The sequence below is a fragment of the Pseudorasbora parva genome, chromosome 1, assembly GCF_024679245.1.
Source record: "Pseudorasbora parva isolate DD20220531a chromosome 1, ASM2467924v1, whole genome shotgun sequence".
Classification (NCBI taxonomy): Eukaryota; Metazoa; Chordata; class Actinopteri; order Cypriniformes; family Gobionidae; genus Pseudorasbora; species Pseudorasbora parva.
In genome coordinates this window covers 10069003-10086969 of record NC_090172.1, presented here as the reverse complement: position 1 = coordinate 10086969, position 17967 = coordinate 10069003, and the positions used below count along the sequence as shown (strand labels likewise).

General features: G+C 37.5%; 1 protein-coding gene across 5 annotated transcripts in view; it reads left to right on the top strand.

Annotated features, from left to right (window-relative positions):
* The window catches only part of kcnip4a (potassium voltage-gated channel interacting protein 4a), a 364749-nt gene that overhangs the window by 36895 nt on the left and 309887 nt on the right, over positions 1-17967 (top strand). Inside the window, exon 2 of one of the 5 annotated variants that reach the window (XM_067420019.1) lies at positions 698-849. The exons of the other annotated variants lie outside the window; for them this stretch is intronic. Coding sequence (XP_067276120.1) covers positions 711-849 — 139 coding nt within the window. The 5' untranslated portion in view covers positions 698-710. The remainder of the gene's footprint in view (positions 1-697; positions 850-17967) is intronic. 5 annotated transcript variants of the gene reach the window in all.

Below are 17967 nucleotides of genomic sequence, written 5' to 3'. Positions count from 1 at the left end.
TATAACGGTCGCTAGTTAATACCACTAACAAGGCTCAAAATAGCCTCACACTAACATGGTAGCACTGTGACTTGGAATCTCATATGGTCCGTTTTTTCCAGAAGAAAGCACTGAACGCAACAGATAAAATAAATAAATAAAAATAAAAATGTACATGTAATTAGATTTCACAACCTGAATTCCTATCGACCAGCTCACTTAGAACAGCGTTCGTTGCTCGACTAGTCGAGACTGTTTTCCAAGATGGTGCCTGACCGTAAACATGTAATGCACTGTGTTTATAAAGTATCTTCTTATTAAACTGTTTGTACACTTACAAAGTTCTCAATGCTTCGGTTTGCATGTAAGGACCCTCATTATGCTACCGTGTTAGTGTGAGGCTATTTTGAGCCTTGTTAGTGGTATTAACTAGCGATTCAATTTCACTTACCCTTTGCCCCATAGACAAGCGTTATAAGCTAATCTGTTTTTAGAGATAAAACTCTTTACATTCGATTTTTATGGACACGCATCCCAGAGAACGATCTACTCGGTAAACATCTGTTAATCACCCCTTTTCTTATCACCACCAGTTTTCTTATAGTTATATTTTATTTAACCTCTGCCGACTAGGGGAAAAGAAAGTGTAAATTATTCCTGAATCTTAGGAAGAAAGTCCAATGATATAATTTTAACAGCAGCTACTGGGTTTGAATAGTTGTAGTGTGACCATGTCCAGCCCAGTCAAGAGGACTCAGTGGGACGAAGACCTGTCTCAGTTTCGCAAGAATCACGGCCTTTCCAAGAAAGTGCTGCTCAACTGCTGTCTGGTCAGACGGATCATCTCCTGGGCTTCCCCCAACAAAAAAGGTAAATCTCTGAGAAAATGGGTGTCGTCATATAGTAAGCTAATGGTTCACCTAAAATTGTCATCATTTACTCACCCTCATATCATGACTGACTTACTTCTGAGGAACATAAAGGAAGATATTTCGAAAAAAGTCTCCAAATGTCCATATGATGGAAGTCAGTGGTAACCAAAACATGGGGTACGTTTAACTCAACATCCGCAAACTTCCCTCACCATTTCAAGTGCATTCAACATAAAGTGGACAAGGGAAGTTTATTTGGACCCATTGATTATGACCAAGCGAGTGAGTCTACTCATGTTCATTTCAGGCAGATTCGTAGATCACAACACGATTTTGCCGTCACAACCGCAACTCTGTGCTCACACTTAATAAACCAACAACTGAGCAAGGGCTTTGGGTTCTCCGGTTAAACCCATTGCAAGGGTTCCACCAGTTAGCAATGACGTACATCCAAGTGAAGAAGGGGTAAGTGGGAAGTTAGTTAGGGAAGCGTACAAAAATGACTTAAACTTTGTCATGTTCCACTGTTAGTTGTTACATAGAAGAAAGGAAGTCGAGCAGGTTTGGAATGACGAGGCGAGTAAGTAAATTAGGATTTTTAGATGAACTGTCAAGATTTTGCCTCATATTTCCCTTGTCCTATAGGCATAGCTATTTTTTATGTGTATTTTTTTAACCAATTCCATGAAAACCCATTAATTTAGGTTTTGTAAAAAAAGAAATGCTGCAGTTTGCATTCAGTTAGAAAAAAAAAAGATGAGGATGAGGCAAATGTTTACTTCTGATGCATTTGGCACAGCAACTGGTGATCTAATTTCAGAGAGTGACACTTGGAGCTCTGAATGATGCTAAAATAAACATAATTCTTCAAATCTCATTTAAAACTATTATCTGGCACCAGATTGAGTTGGCTGAAAGTAGAGTTTTGTTTCATCAGAGAATCTGTTTGTGTCGGGTACATTAGAGATCTTTTCAAACACTCTTTTATTTATTTGTATTAGTTTACCTTTTTAAAGGGTAGTTCGTCCTAAAATGAAAAATCTGTCATTATTTACTCAAACTTCCAAATGATTCAAACCTGCTTGACTTGGTTTCTTTTGTGGAGCCATATCCGTAACCAAACACTTTGGTCACCAGTGACATCCATTTTATATGTGTCTTTTGAATTATATGAGAGTAAGTAAATGATTGAGAATTTCCATTTTTTGGGGTAAAATATTTCTTTGATACAGGCGGTCATTATACAGTAAAAGTGCATATTTTTTCAGATTTGGTTAGAATGTTTAGAAAAATGTTGCTTCCCCTGCTTATTGAAGTCAAGCCACTTGACAGATTGATGTCTAATCTTCTGAAAGAGGGACCGTGGGGTTGTAATGTTGATGTGATATTGATCATTTTACTGCCGTATTTTGGATTTATGTTGCGTTCGGTGTTTCGAGTGATCGGACTTTATGGTCTCGTGTGAAGTGACAGCCATAATAAATCATTCTATTATATTGAAAGGGATATCGATGAATTGTACAGTTTCATTTGCTAAATTACTGAAGAGAGTCTTTGCAGTGTGGTTTACTTTAAATGTTGCTGGGTTGCTTTAAAGTGGATTTTTTTCAATCTTATTCCTGATTACAGTCTCCAAACAGTGTGAAATGATGAAACTGCTTCCAACTGTAGCTCGAAACTGCCAAGTTAGTGTTGCTAGCTAAAAAACCCATTCTGGCTAAGTTCATGGAAACTGTAATGGAAACGATACTAATGAAAGTAAAGCAGATGCTGAGGGAATGTTGTTCAAAAAGATTTCTGGAATTCTCAAGTGGGGGTAATTCAGTATGGCACGAAAAGAAATTGCATGCTTTATATAGATGCAGTATGTGGTTCATCCCAATATTAACTGAATATGTAGATCACATGTAGTGTGTGTGTGTGTGTGTGTGTGTGTGTGTGTGTGTGTGTGTGTGTGTGTGTGTGTGTGTGTGTGTGTGTGTGTGTTTGGATGTTTATGACTTCGTGATGAGGCTCATCCTGTGTGTGTGTGTGTGTGTATATGAATTTGTGTCTCCATTCATAAGACATTTATTATCTGTAATCGCACTGGCCGGGGAACAGCTGGGCCCTTGATAGTGTCAGGTGCTGCTGTCAGTGTCCAGCCTCGCTGAATGGAGAAACTCAATGGGTTTATTTGGCTGGCTCAACACTGGCCTGTCTCAGTGCAGCATAATCTGCTTTGACTATATAATTGCATTCAAAAGCATAACCTTCAAGATGGATTAAACTGAAACAGCAGAAAACTGCATTAGTAAAAGTGGTATAAGGCATCAAAACTGGCTGTGGATGTTATATATCTGCAATGCAGTCGCATAGTGCTGCTGACTTTTATGAAGCCGCATAATTGCAAGGCTGATTTTTATGGTCATTGCATAATGTCATTATTGAATATTTTGGTTAGCTTTACAGCTGCAGTTCAGTTGCAGATTTCAATTATATTTAGCCTTTGTTAATGGGCGTTAGTCATTAACAGGACTGGCCTTTGCTATGATTCCATTGAAACAGGTCTTGCAGCCCCACAAATTTAAGATTTGGGCAAAAAAAAAAAAAAAGTGTGTGTTTGTTTCTTTCTGACAGGATATAGCTAAGCAATACCACAAAAGCAAAATTTCTGTTTTACGGAATCTCAAATGTGATATTGACACAATTGTATTTAATAAAAAGAAGTTAATATTAGGTGATGTATACATTATAGACTTGCTATATACATTATAGAATATTGTCTGTTTTAGCAGTCTCTCACGGCAAAAAAATAAATGAATCATGTCTCCAGTTTATAATTTTCGATACATTTATTTGATACATTTTTCAGTTGGCCAAATTGAATTTCTTTGAATTGATGCAATTTAATTCACAGAAATTATATTTGGCCAACTAAAAGTTTTAGATGTGATCGGTCACTAGAAAATTTTCAGTTGGTGACCTGATTTTTTTTTACAGTGCTCTTGAGTACTTAATTGGAATAAGTAATTACTTCACAACCAAGAAAATGTACCTATATACATTTTGTATGAGTGTGTGTGTAATATGTAGATAATCCAGATGTACTACATTCTCACTGACTACGTTTACATGGACAACAATACTCCGATATTAATCTGATTAAGACAATACTCTGATTAAGAGGCTACCATGAAGAGAGCGATTGCGAATTCCCTTAATCTGATTAAAGTCATAATCTAAACATAAATCAGATTAAGACATGTGGAGTATGCCTATTTTAATCCCATTATCGGAGAGCATTACAGACATGTACACACCTTAATCTAACTATTAACGTTGTGTCGGAGATTTCGCCGCATTTTGTGACAGGTCACATAACGTTACGCACAACAGGGAAGTGCAGAGGGGAGGCTTTGGGGGTTCAAGCCTTTCCCCTTTTTGAAAATTAATCAAAAGTGCCCCTCTCAATAATCGTCGATAATATTGTGGCCAATAAAACAGAATTGGAATTTGAATTAATATAACAACGTGTACAAAACAGTAACAAATGGTGGAAAAGTCCCATTTACGTTCTATCTGTCAGTCTGAAATGTCGTTGCCATAACGCGTTGCTATGGGTGGCGTGTGTTTAGCTTGACTGTTCATTCTGAACACTGCGTCCTCTCTATATATTTTAATTTTTGTTGTAATTATTATGCTCATTGTAAAAGTAAAATACAATAAGTTTGTATCTGTAATCGACACCCGCAGGTAAAATTACAGCGGGTTTCCTGAGCCCATAAAATTAACAGACCTGCCAAAGTCACGCTATGATTGGATATTGAAGAACATAGCGTGGAATGGGACATAATGATGTGCCATAATCAATCTATGTTCTATAACATGTAAAACGGAACCATGAACGGAGTTCTCTAAAAGCAACTCATTTAAATACCTGTAATCAGAATATTTTCTTATTCAGAATAAGGTCAATAATTAGATTACTGCTGTCCATGTAAACCTGCTGAATGTTGTTCTTTATCTTGTGATGAGCCCGTTCTCACGAAAATGCATATAAATAGTACGAGTGTGCAATCTCGTGGAAACAAAACTCATTTTGGCGTGCATATGCTACGCAGTTTTTCGCATGCATATGATACGCACTTTACGGCGTATTATACGTACGAACTCCCCACCCCACCACCCTAATCCTATCCAAGAGCGTGTCATATACATGCCATTAAGTGCGTATCATATAAACGCGAAAAACTGCGTAGCATTTGCACGCCAAAACTCATTTTGGAATATACATTCTACGAGATTTCACACTATTGATATGCAGGGCCGGCGTTTGCTATAGGCGAGCTAGGCGGTTGCCTAGGGCGACAATTGTGTTAGGGGCGCGAGCGCGCTCTAGTGCCGCGCATTACTACCCATTAAGCATAGAATCGGAACAAGCGAAATACAACAATGTTCATTAAACATGATCATCATAGGGCGCCCCCTCAGCCACACGTTTTATTACTTATCAACCTGATTATTAGATTGAATCGATGGTGATTATTGATTATTAGTTCAGGCGTTAGGTCAGGCAAGTGCTCATCTTGCGCTTTCATCAAAAATGAGGCATCTAAACCCCGCGGATGTAACGTTACAGGGACGGAAAAAGAGAAAAAAAGAAAGGAAGAAAATTGAAAGAGAGCCCAGTATAGAGGTTAGTCTTCTTATCTCAGCCAATAAGTTGTCAAACAAAATAAAATTACTTAGTATCAATCTTATCAACTAATATTTATTTTATAAATATTATTAATATTGTCACTAAGCTATCACTTGCTAGTTTTCTACATAATTACTATACGTATTGCAAACATAACTTCACTGACAATAATCTACAATAACCTACATGGATGGCATTTAAATATCAAAAGTCCAGTTCGTTATGAATATGGATAACGTATGCATGTTATTTATGAAAAGTACAAACTACGTGGGCGTCGGAAGGAAATAAATACGGCCTCTCGGTTTTTTTTTTTTTTTTTTTTTTTTTTACTGGAGCAGCTTAATGAAAGATGCCATATTATTTACATTAAACACAAACATGCTGTGTTCACCTAATTCTTTACAGTGGCTGTAGTGTAGTGGTAAGACGCACGGCATCAAGATTTGATGCAGATCGATCAGTGGTTCGATTCTGCCTTTTGCCACACTCGCTCTATTCCCTTTTCCCATCACATATCAAAGTGGAAAGGCATATATTTTTAATAAAAATTGAGAAAATGTTTGAAAAGTGGAAATAAAGCGTCAAACGTGTTTAATAATAAGTGCTTCTCGGTAGGGCTGGGCGATATGACGAAATATATCGTCTGGACGATAGAAAATGTCTATCGTTTTATATAAGGCTCTATCGCTTACGCCACGATAAGGTGTTTATGGCAGAATTTTACGTCAAGATGCACCTCACGCCACGGCATGCCCATGCAATACATAAACGCGCTCCCTCTGTCTCTCTCTCGCTCTCTCACTCACACACACACGCGCGCTGCAGCCTCCCTTCCACTCACGTCACTTTTTTAAAATCCCCCACAGCGCGAACACGAGTCCCGCAAACGCGCCGCAGAGGAGCTTGTTTGTAATCAGAGGACAAATGGCTCCTTAGTTTCGAAATGGTTTGGGTACAAGGTGATCGCGTTGAAAATAAAGGCGTTTGTCTAGCGTTAGAAGCTCTTTTGAAACATTGCCGCGGCTCATTTAAGAAAATGACAGCTCCGAAGAGACGCCGCTTTAGTTTGAGGTAGTGCTAACAATAATAAAGAAAGACGATCAACACCTTATGTGTTACCACTGAAATGAAGATGTAATATATTTCCAAATGTAAGCCCATCTTAAGCGAAATGCACGCTTCATCCTGTCGTCTGCTCTGGCTCTAACCTCGAGTGTTTACTTTTTGCAAACCTTGTGAGCGCGCAAACCCAAACGCTGTGACCTCGCGCCAAATGTTTTTATTGGTTTATTAAGTACAAACAGGGGAGTTATGAAAAATTGAGTGCGAGGGATATGTTCAATCACACAAAAAGATTTTGGAATGAGATGGCCAACTGTAGTAGCGTTTAGTCCACTGTCTATAATAGACTAATTTAAAGATCACTTTTTTATTTATTTTAACTGACAACTTTGATCGGTTAACATTGATACGGTCAGCCATCGGTCAAACGGTCATCGGTTAACATCCCTAGGCAGGTGTTAACTTTACTAACAGTCTTTCTTTAAAAAAAGGTTCTAAATAAAATAAAAATGTAGTCCATACTACCTTTATTTGTTTTGTATATCATTTCAAACTGCATTTCCACATTGCAATTTTGTATAGACTATTCATAAACTGAATTAATAGAAAGGTTGCTATATCGTTATGTATATCGTTATCGGGATATCAAATGAGCTATATCGGGATATGAAATTTTGGCCATATCGCCCAGCCCTACTTCTCGGTTATGGGTAGGCCTAGGAAAACAGACATGTGCTGAATTAGAGACGATAAAATTGAGTGGAGTGGGGTGGGGGGCGCAAAACTCCATCTCGCCTAGGGCAACCAAACAGCTAGAGCCGGCCCTGTTGATATGCAGTACCATGAGACCATGTCTTGTGACCTACCAGCCTCAGTTGCCATTCATAAATTGTCTCCCATGGCATAAAGTGTTCATCGTATGCATAGATACTGCCGGAAGAAGTAGGTCATTCATAAGTACTGTGAATTCTGACATAATCTTGCTTTTTGCCTGCTACATAGTAATTAAATTATGCGATTTCGGATGCTGTCAGTCGCTTTCTTTGATTTGAACGAATCATTTAACTGAATGATTCAATGACTTGCTCGTTAAGACAATCCCTGCGTCCCAATTCGCATAATGTCCATACTAAATAGTATTTGAAAATAAAATTAGTATGTCCTAAATCGTAGTATGTTGAAAAGAGTATTCCAAAGATCCCCGGATGCAGGGCCGGCTCTAGCTCTTTGGTTGCCCTAGGCGAGATGGAGTTTTGCGCCCCCCACCCAACTCCACTCACTTTTATCGTCTCTAATTCAGCACATGTCTGTTTTCCTAGGCCTACCCCTAACGGAGAAGCACTTATTATTAAACACGTTCGACGCTTTATTTCCACTTTTCAAACATTTTCTCACTTTTAATTAAAAATATATGCCTTTCCAATTTGATATTTGATGGGAAAAGGGAATAGAGTGAGTGTGGCAAAAGGCAGGATCGAACGATCTGCATCAAATCTTGATGCCGTGCGTCTTACCACTACACTACAGCCACTATAAAGAATTAGGTGAACACAGCATATTTGTGTTTAATGTAAATAATATGGCATCTTTCATTAGCCTGCTCCAGTAAAAAAAAACAAAAAACGAGAGGCCGTATTTATTTCCTTCCGACGCCCACGTAGAGAGCGTTTGTACTTTTCATAAATAACACGTTATCCATATTCATAACGAACTGGACTTTTGATATTTAAATGCCATCCATGTAGGTTATTGTAGATTATTGTCAGTGAAGTTATGTTTGCAATACGTATAGTAATTATGTAGAAAACTAGCAAGTGATAGCTTAGTGACAATATTAATAATATTTAGAAAATAAATATTAGTTGATAAGATTGATACTAAGTAATTTTATTTTGTTTGACAACTTATTGGCTGAGATAAGAAGACTAACCTCTATACTGGGCTTTCTTTCAATTTTCTTCCTTTCTTTTTTTCTCTTTTTCCGTCCCTGTGCATCCGCGGGGTTTAGACGCCTCATTTTTGATGAACGCGCAAGATGAGCACTTGCCTGACCTAACGCCTGAACTAATAATCAATAATCACCATCAATTCAATCTAATAATCAGGTTGATAAGTAATAAAACGTGTGGCTGAGGGGGCGCCCTATGATGATCATGTTTAATGAACATTATGTTGTATTTCGCTTGTTCCGATTCTTTGCTTAATGGGTAGTAATGGGCGGCACTAGAGCGCGCTCGCGCCCCTAACACAATTGTCGCCCTAGGCAACCGCCTAGCTCGCCTATAGCAAACGCCGGCCCTGCCCGGATGGTTTACTATTTCCGGTCCGAAATTGAAGTGCGGATCGATGCGCGCACTAACGGCTGATATTGCCCACAACCCATTACGAATTGGACGAGGATTCGATTAGAACTACAAACACGGATAAAAAGCATTAAAACATGGCAGATGTGCAAGTCTGACGGTTAAGTAGAGAAGTTTAGATAAATGGGTTTGAGTGACCAACTATCAGTATTTAACCTGACAAAAATGTATTTATTCAGTGTTGTCCACATTATATTTCACCTGCAGCAGCATTGTGAACTTTTGTAAGGACACATTTGGCCATTAACTTTTAAATGCATCATTATATTTAAATTGCAAACACACGAGGAGAATCTCTGCATTAAAGACCAAGAAATGGCAGATTAACGAGCGGCTACATTTCTCTCCGATACGGTACGAAATGAAACTGAATGTGGAGGATTTGAACTGTGATGAATCTGACGATGATTGACAGGGCAGTTTAAACAGTGACGGTATGCTCGTAACTAAGCGACAGAGTCTGTTAAAGATGGCGAAGTAGCATGTCCCGAAGCTTGCATACTTTTCTGCTACACACTCAAAAGTACACTCTTTCTCCACAAAAAGAGTATATACATTTAGGACGTAGTATAAGTAGGCGAATTGGGATGCAGCAAATGATTTTTCCAATTGCATACACTGTTTTGGTCACTAACCCATTATTATAATAATATCCATTATAAACATTATAACCCATATATTTATGAGTAGTCTGTAATTATTATTTAAATTCTGAGAAAAAAATGGTACAAAAGCTGTCACTGGGATGGTGCTCTTTCAAAATAATCTATGTATATGTACTAATATGTACATTTTTGGTACCAATATGTATCTTTGAGGTACTAATATGCACTATTTAGGTACGAAGGTTTACCTTTAGAATTCTCTCACTGTAAAATCCCAAAATACTGAATGCCAAATTCAGTATCTCAGAAAATTAGAATATTGTGAAAAGGTTCAATATTGAAGACACCTGGTGCCAGACTCTAATCAGCTAATTAACTCAAAACACCTGCAAAGTCCTTTAAAGGGTATCTCAGTCTAGTTCTGTAGGCTACAAAATCATGGGAAAGACTGCTGACTTTACAGTTGTCCAAAAGACAACCATTGACATCTTGCACAAGGAGGGCAAGACACAAATGGTCATTGCAAAAGAGGCTGGCTGTTCACAGAGCTCTGTGTGAAAAATATGTGGTGAAAAGTGTACAAGCAATAGGAATAACCACACACTGGAGAGAATTGTGAAACAAAACCCATTCAAAAATGTAGGGGAGATTCACACACAGTGGACTGCAGCTGGAGTCAGTGCTTCAAGAACCACTACACACAGATGTATGCAAGACATGGGTTTCAGCTGTTGCATTCCTTGTGTCAAGCCACTCTTGAACTACAGATAGCATCAGAAGCATCTCACCAGACAAAAAGGACTTCTGAATGGTCCAAAGTTATGTTCTCTGATGAAAGTAAATTGTGTATTTCCTTTGGAAATCAGGGTCCCAGAGTCTGGAGGAAGAGAGGAGAGGCACACAATCCATGTTGCTTGAGGTCCAGTGTAAAGTTTCCACAGTCAGTGATGGTTTGCGGTGCCATATCATCTGCTGGTGTTGGTCCACTTTGCTTTCTGAGGTCCAAGGTCAACACAGCTGTATAGCAGGAAGTTTTAGAGCACCTCATACTTCCTGCTGCTGATAAATTTTATGGAGATGCAGATTTCATTTAGTATCTGGTTTAAGCACCATGGTATCCCTGTTCTTAACTGGCCAGCAAACTCAACCTTAACCCCATAGAAAATCTATGAAGTATTGTAAAGAGGAAAATGTGATATCCCAGACCCAACAATGCAGAAGAGCTGAAGGCCACTATCAGAGCCACCTGGGCTTTCATAACACCTGAGCAGAGCCACAGAATGATCGACTCTATGACATGCCGCATTGCTGCAGTAATTCAGGCAAAAGGAGCCCCAACTAAGTATCGAGTGCTATACTTGCTCATAATTTTCATGTACATACAGTCACTGACAAAAGTCTTGTCGCTTGTGTACAAATTGACCTAAAGTGCCGCTGAAATATATTTCTAATCAAGATTTTTTTTTACAAGAAATGGCTCATTTTAATCCCACCAGCTTTTGTGATAATGTTGCAGTGAAAAACTAAACTTTCAAATAGTATTCTAATATTCACAGCTTTGTAAAGCCCATTGAGTAAATTTTTGCAAAGACATAAGTGTTGTCACCTTGTCATATGAACTTCACCTGTGACTAATAATGGATCAATTAGGTCTCAAGTGTGTATAAAAAGAACCCCAGTACGCTAGACCTTCACATCAACTGCAACTAGACCTCTGCAAACATGCCTAAGATTCACCCTGAGACTAAAGTTTTGATTATCATGAGGCTGAAGACCAGATCCACTGCTGATGTGGCAGACACCTTCAATGTGTCTCAGCGTCAAGTACAGAGGATTAAAAAAAAGATTTGAAGAGACTGGAGACGTTTTTGACAAGCCCAGGTCAGGCAGACCCCGCAAGACAACTGCTCGAGAGGACCGTTTGTTGGCTCGAAAATCCAAGGCCAGCCCATTTTCCACTGCAGCAGAGCTCCACGAGACCTGTTCACCTGAAGTCCCTGTGTCAACCAGAACAGTTTGTCGGATTCTGTCTCGAAATGGCCTCCATGGTCGAATCAGTGCCCAGAAGCCAGCACTAAACAAAAGACAATTGAAAAACCGTGTGGCATTTGCCAAGGCCCACAGCCTGCTAAAAGGATGGACTCTGGAAAAGTGGCAGAAGGTGGATTTTTCAGATGAATCTTCTGTTGAATTACACCACAGTCGCCACAAATATTGCAGGAGACCTACTGGAGCCGGAATGGATCCGAGATTCACCCAGAAAACAGTGAAGTTTGGTGGCGGAAAAATCATGGTCTCGGGTTACATCCAGTATGGGGGTGTGCGAGAGATCTGCAGGGTGGAAGGCAACATCAATAGTCTAAAATACCAAGAAATCTTAGCTACCTCTTATATTCCCAACCATAAAAGAGGCCAAATTCTGCAGCAGGACGGTGCTCCATCGCATACTTCCATCTCCACATCAAAGTTCCTCAAGGCGAAGAAGATCAAGATGCTCCAGGATTGGCCAGCCCAGTCATCAGACATGAGACATGAACATCATTGAGCATATGTGGGGTAGTATGAAAGAGGACGCATGGAAGACGAAACCAAAGAATATTGATGAACTCTGGGAGGCATGCAAGACTGCTTTCTTAGCTATTCCTGATGACTTCATCAATAAATTGTATGAATCCTTGCCAAACCGCATGGATGCAGTCCTTCAAGCTCATGGAAGTCATACAAGATATTAAATTTGGATCTCACAGCACCACAACTTAATTTGCTGACATATTTTTGTATTTGCAGTAAATTTGTTCGATTTCTGTATAGGCGACAAAACTTTTGTCTTGCCAAAATTTGACCTTTCTGTCTTGATTAAATGATAAATATTTTTTCTGTGAAAATTATTTATTTCAGTGCATTAAACATCATTTGGGAGGGTTTTAGCTTTTCATATGAGCTATTTCTAACACCAATTAATTAATTAAAAGTCAGGTTAATATCAGGTATTTCTAGAAAATAGATAAGCGACAATACTTTTGTCAGGGACTGTACTTTTCAATTGGCCAAGATTTCTAAAAAATACTTTCTTTGTATTGGTCTTAAGTAATATTCAAATTTTCTGAGATACTGAATGGTACAGTGTCTTGCAAAAGTATTCGGCCCTCTTGAACTTAGCGACCTTTTGCCACATTTCAGGCTTCAAATATAAATATATAAAACTGTAATTTTTTGTGAAGAATCAACAACAAGTGGGATACAATCATTAAGTGGAATAAAATGCATTGGATATTTAAAACTTTTTTAACAAATCAAAAACTGAAAAATTTGGTGTGCAAAATTATTCGGCCCCTTTACTTTCAGTGCAGCAAACTCTCTCCAGAAGTTCAGTGAGGATCTCTGAGTGATCCAATGTTGACCTAAATGACTAATGATGATAAATAGAATCCACCTGTGTGTCATCAAGTCTCCGTATAAATGCACCTGCACTGTGATAGTCTCAGAGGTCCGTTTAAAGCGCAGAGAGCATCATGAAGAACAAGGAACACACCAGGCAGGTCCAAGATACTGTTGTGGAGAAGTTTAAAGCCGGATTTGGATACAAAAAGATTTCCCAAGCTTTAAACATCCCAAGGAGCACTGTGCAAGCGATAATATTAAAATGGAAGGAGTATCAGACCACTGCGAATCTACCAAGACCTGGCCATCCCTCTAAACTTTCAGCTCATACAAGGAGAAGACTGATCAGAGATGCAGCCAAGAGGCCCATGATCACTCTGGATGAACTGCAGAGATCTACAGCTGAGGTGGGAGACTCTGTCCATAGGACAACAATCAGTCGTATACTGCACAAATCTGGCCTTTATGGAAGAGTGGCAAGAAGAAAGCCATTTCTTAAAGATATCCATAAAAAGTGTCATTTAAAGTTTGCCACAAGCCACCTGGGAGACACACCAAACATGTGGAAGAAGGTGCTCTGGTCAGATGAAACCAAAATTGAACTTTTTGGCAACAATGCAAAACGTTATGTTTGGCGTAAAAGCAACACAGCTCATCACCCTGAACACACCATCCCCACTGTCAGACATGGTGGTGGCAGCATCATGGTTTGGGCCTGCTTTTTTCAGCAGGGACAGAGAAGATGGTTAAAATTGATGGGAAGATGGATGGAGCCAAATACAGGACCATTCTGGAAGAAAACCTGATGGAGTCTGCAAAAGACCTGAGACTGGGACGGAGATTTGTCTTCCAACAAGACAATGATCCAAAACATAAAGCAAAATCTACAATGGAATGGTTCAACAATAAACATATCCAGGTGTTAAAATGGCAAAAGTCAAAGTCCAGACCTCAATCCAATCGAGAATCTGTGGAAAGAACTGAAAACTGCTGTTCACAAACGCTCTCCATCCAACCTCACTGAGCTCGAGCTGTTCTGCAAGGAGGAATGGGCAAAAATGTCAGTCTCTTGGTGTGCAAAACTGATAGAGACATACCCCAAGCGTCTTACAGCTGTAATCGCAGCAAAAGATGGCGCAACAAAGTATTAAATTAAGGGGGCCGAATAATTTTGCACGCCCAATTTTTTAGTTTTTGATTTGAAGCCTGAAATGTGGCAAAAGGTAGCAAAGTTTAAGGGGTCCGAATACTTTCGCAAGGCACTGTATTTCGCTTAGTTGTCAGTTATAATCATCAACATTAAAAGAAATAAACATTTGAAATAAATCAGTATGTGTGTAATGAATGAATATAATATCCAAGTTTCACTTTTTGAATGGAGTTAGTGAAATAAATCAACTTTTGATGATATTCTAATTATATGACCAGCACCTATGTATATAAAATTTCATATACACTGATAAGGCATAACATAATGACCACTGACAGGTGAACACTGATTATTTCTTCATCACATGTTAGTGGGTGGGATATATTAGGAAGCAAGTTTCTAATGAGCTGTAGGCCAAAATCCTCAGTATTAAAACAATAAAAGACCTGAAATATTTCAGTTGGTGTGCAATGAATCTATAATATACGAAAGTTAAATTTTTATCATTACATTATGGAAAATAATGAACTTTATCACAATATGCTATTTTTTTTAGAAGGCCCTATATATATATATATATATATATATATATATATATATATATATATATATATATATATATATATATATATATATATATATACACACTGGTCTAAATACATATATAACACTGGTCTAAATACATATTAATGATTAAATCTAAAATGAGTTTTTTGTGGGCGTCAAAGCATCCATTGAAGTTCTTATAGTGTGCAGAAAGATTGTCAGAAATGTTCAGATGACTGTGGTACCATTCTGACCACTGGATGGCGCTGTATCCGTATGTTTCCTCATCCCCTCAGCCAAACTATATATAATAGAGTATGACTAGACAAACAGAAAACTGAAAACTCTACTAGGGCTAATGAGGTTTGTGGTTAATATTGCTATAAAACATTTTTTTTTTAACCATTTGTTCTACTATATAAATTCTACTATACAATCAGTTGTCCTGATCAAGCTGATTTATTTCAACTTAAATCCTCAGTTGTAGACCTTTTGGCAAAATGCATATTTAAACCACATTTGAATTATTATTATTATTATTTTATTTTTTTCCACTCATCTTCATGTTGTTCCAAACTATTTTTTAACTTTCTTCTGTGCAACACAAAACAGAAGCTGCACTCTTCCATACTCTGCAACTATACAAGGAAGGACCGAAGATAGAGAAGTGTGCTTAATTGTATTTAATCCTCACTTGTAATGTACTTCAAATCTTATATGTTTAAAAAACAATACTTGCAGATAATATATTAATAAAATAAAAGGTCACTTGTGTATTTAAAGAGACAAAAATATAATACATTTAATTGCAATTAACATGGCAAAAAATACATTAAGTTGTCACTTAAGTATGTTATTTTAAAGTATATTAAGGTTACTACTTTTTCCACAAGGGTATACAGCTCCAACATAAAATAAAAATAAAAGCACTATAAAAGTAAATATAATCTGTTTAATTCAGGTTATGAAGCCATGTGATATAGTTCTTTGTGATTAACAGACATAAATGTTAAGTTGTTATTCACTGAAAAGCTTTCATTTGCATTGTGTGGTAAGAACGTCTTTGACGAACTCTTCTTGTGTTTCACAGAAGAAAGTCAGTCATACAGGTTTCGAAAGAGGGTGAGTGAAAGGAGAGAGCAGCAGGAGGTGTTTCTTTTGACATACGTTTTAAAATAAAATTTCATTAAAAGGTTAGTTCACCCAAAAAATGAAAATTCTCTCATTAATTACTCACCCTCATGTCGTTTGACACCCATAAGACTTTTGTTCATCTTCAGAACACAAATGAAGATATTTTTGTGGAAAATCCAGAAAAAAGGTCTTACAGGTGTCGAACACTATAGCAAGTAATTCATGACAGAAATGTCATGTTTGGGTGAACGAACCCTTTAAAACTGTACCTTACAAAGTACCTTACTAGGATGTTTTCTATTTTGAGCAACTTGTTTTGTCCAGTAGGTGGCAATGATGGATTTGTAATACAAAGTACCATATTGCAAACAGTTTAGATATTCTGATAAGTAAACTGAATTAAATAAAGTGGGAGGAAGGAAATGTTTAATGCATGGATTAGCATAAATTGAGTCATTAATTTTCCAAACAAATGCCTATTACTTAACCACGCATCTTTCTGACATTAATGCATCAATATGCAGGGTTGCAAAATATTGCATTTACTATATTCAACAAAAATGGGTTATTTTGTGAATACTTATTTGATGTATGAAACATCTGAATACTAATATATATATATATATATAGAGAGAGAGAGAGAGAGAGAGAGAGAGAGAGAGAGAGAGAGAGAGAGAGAGAGAGAGAGAGAGAGAGAGAGAGAGAGAGAGAGAGAACAAATTTATCTTTGTTAATTATCATAGATATATTGCAACTGCTGTCAATGAGTATTTTTTGCAAGGCAAACCTGAGACCCAGAGCCCACTGATTGAGAACCACGAGTGTAAAAGCAGTTTGTCTATGAATGTCTTATTGTAACATTACAGAGACTCTGTTGTTCTTTGCCCTGAGGTATAGTCAGTGTGCCGTGTCACTGTTTTTAAACACGATACAATCCAGGCCCCACATGATTAATATCAATATTTTTGTGCCATCTACTGTATCCCTGATGTCTCTTCATGATGATGAATGGCCTCTGTGTACAGATTAACCTCAGCAGCACTAAATAAATAAATAATGATGACATGAATATGGAGATATCATTGACAGCCATTGTCATTTGACTTGGATAAAGTGAATCAGTAATATTTCCTAGTGAGGTGGTTCATCAGTACACACTGTTCCATTTAGTATTAAGATCTTTTGGTCACACTTTATATTAGGTGTCTTTATCTACTTCCATTAAACACAGTTAGGTTTTCTTGTTCAAACACTATAAATTGAGGTTGGATATGGGTAAGGAAAGGGACAGGTTTGGTTAAGTGTAAGGGAAGGGTCAACATGTAGTTATACTGTAAATCTAATTAAGTACATGCAGGTATGTACTTGCTTATTGGTTTTCACAGCTCTTTACTTGTGCTCATAAAAAGCTGTTTAGAAGAAACAAAATGTTCTTTTTGTCAACTTGAACTGTCAACTTGAATACAATTGTAAAAGTAAACAGGAACTACTGACCTTTCGTCTCAATGTTTTTATTGACCACAGTATACCGTTATTGTGATTTATCGATAGGAAATTGTTTAACAGCAGGAGCTGGACTAGAACAGTTGGAATTAATAGCCAGTTACCAGTGTAATTCTAGTGCAATGAGTTTAGCATACTTGGAAAATAAGCTTGCACTTTACTTAAGTCTTTTATATAAAATGAATTTGAAGTAGGCCTATATTTCTTTTTTGTAAGGGTAGCTATACAAGTATGATAATCATAAGCATTTGTTGTACAATGGTTTCTAAAATGAATGTAATGTATCTTGTGTTAGTTAAATGCGTTGTTGGAGAATCTCTTGGAAATCATTTTAAATAGTCTGCTCAACTATTCGTGGGCTTAAGAAGTAAATATAGAAGCTCATTTATGCTACAGAATAAAAAATTCAAAAAGTTATTTTGACTCTATCTCACAAATGTGACTTTTCTTCTCAGAATTGAGATATAAACTTGAAATTCTGAGAAAAATCTTTGTTTCCCCTCAGAATTGGACTTAACTTAACGCAATTAGGTTAATACCTCTTCAAAGTCAGGATTGCGAGTTTATGAGTTTGACAAAATGACAAAATACTAATAAACCATGCAAAATCCTGGTGATTTTTTTTAAAAAGCTGGCTCAAAGCTCTGGATGCTGTTGAAATGTTAAAGAAGTAATATTAAATATATAT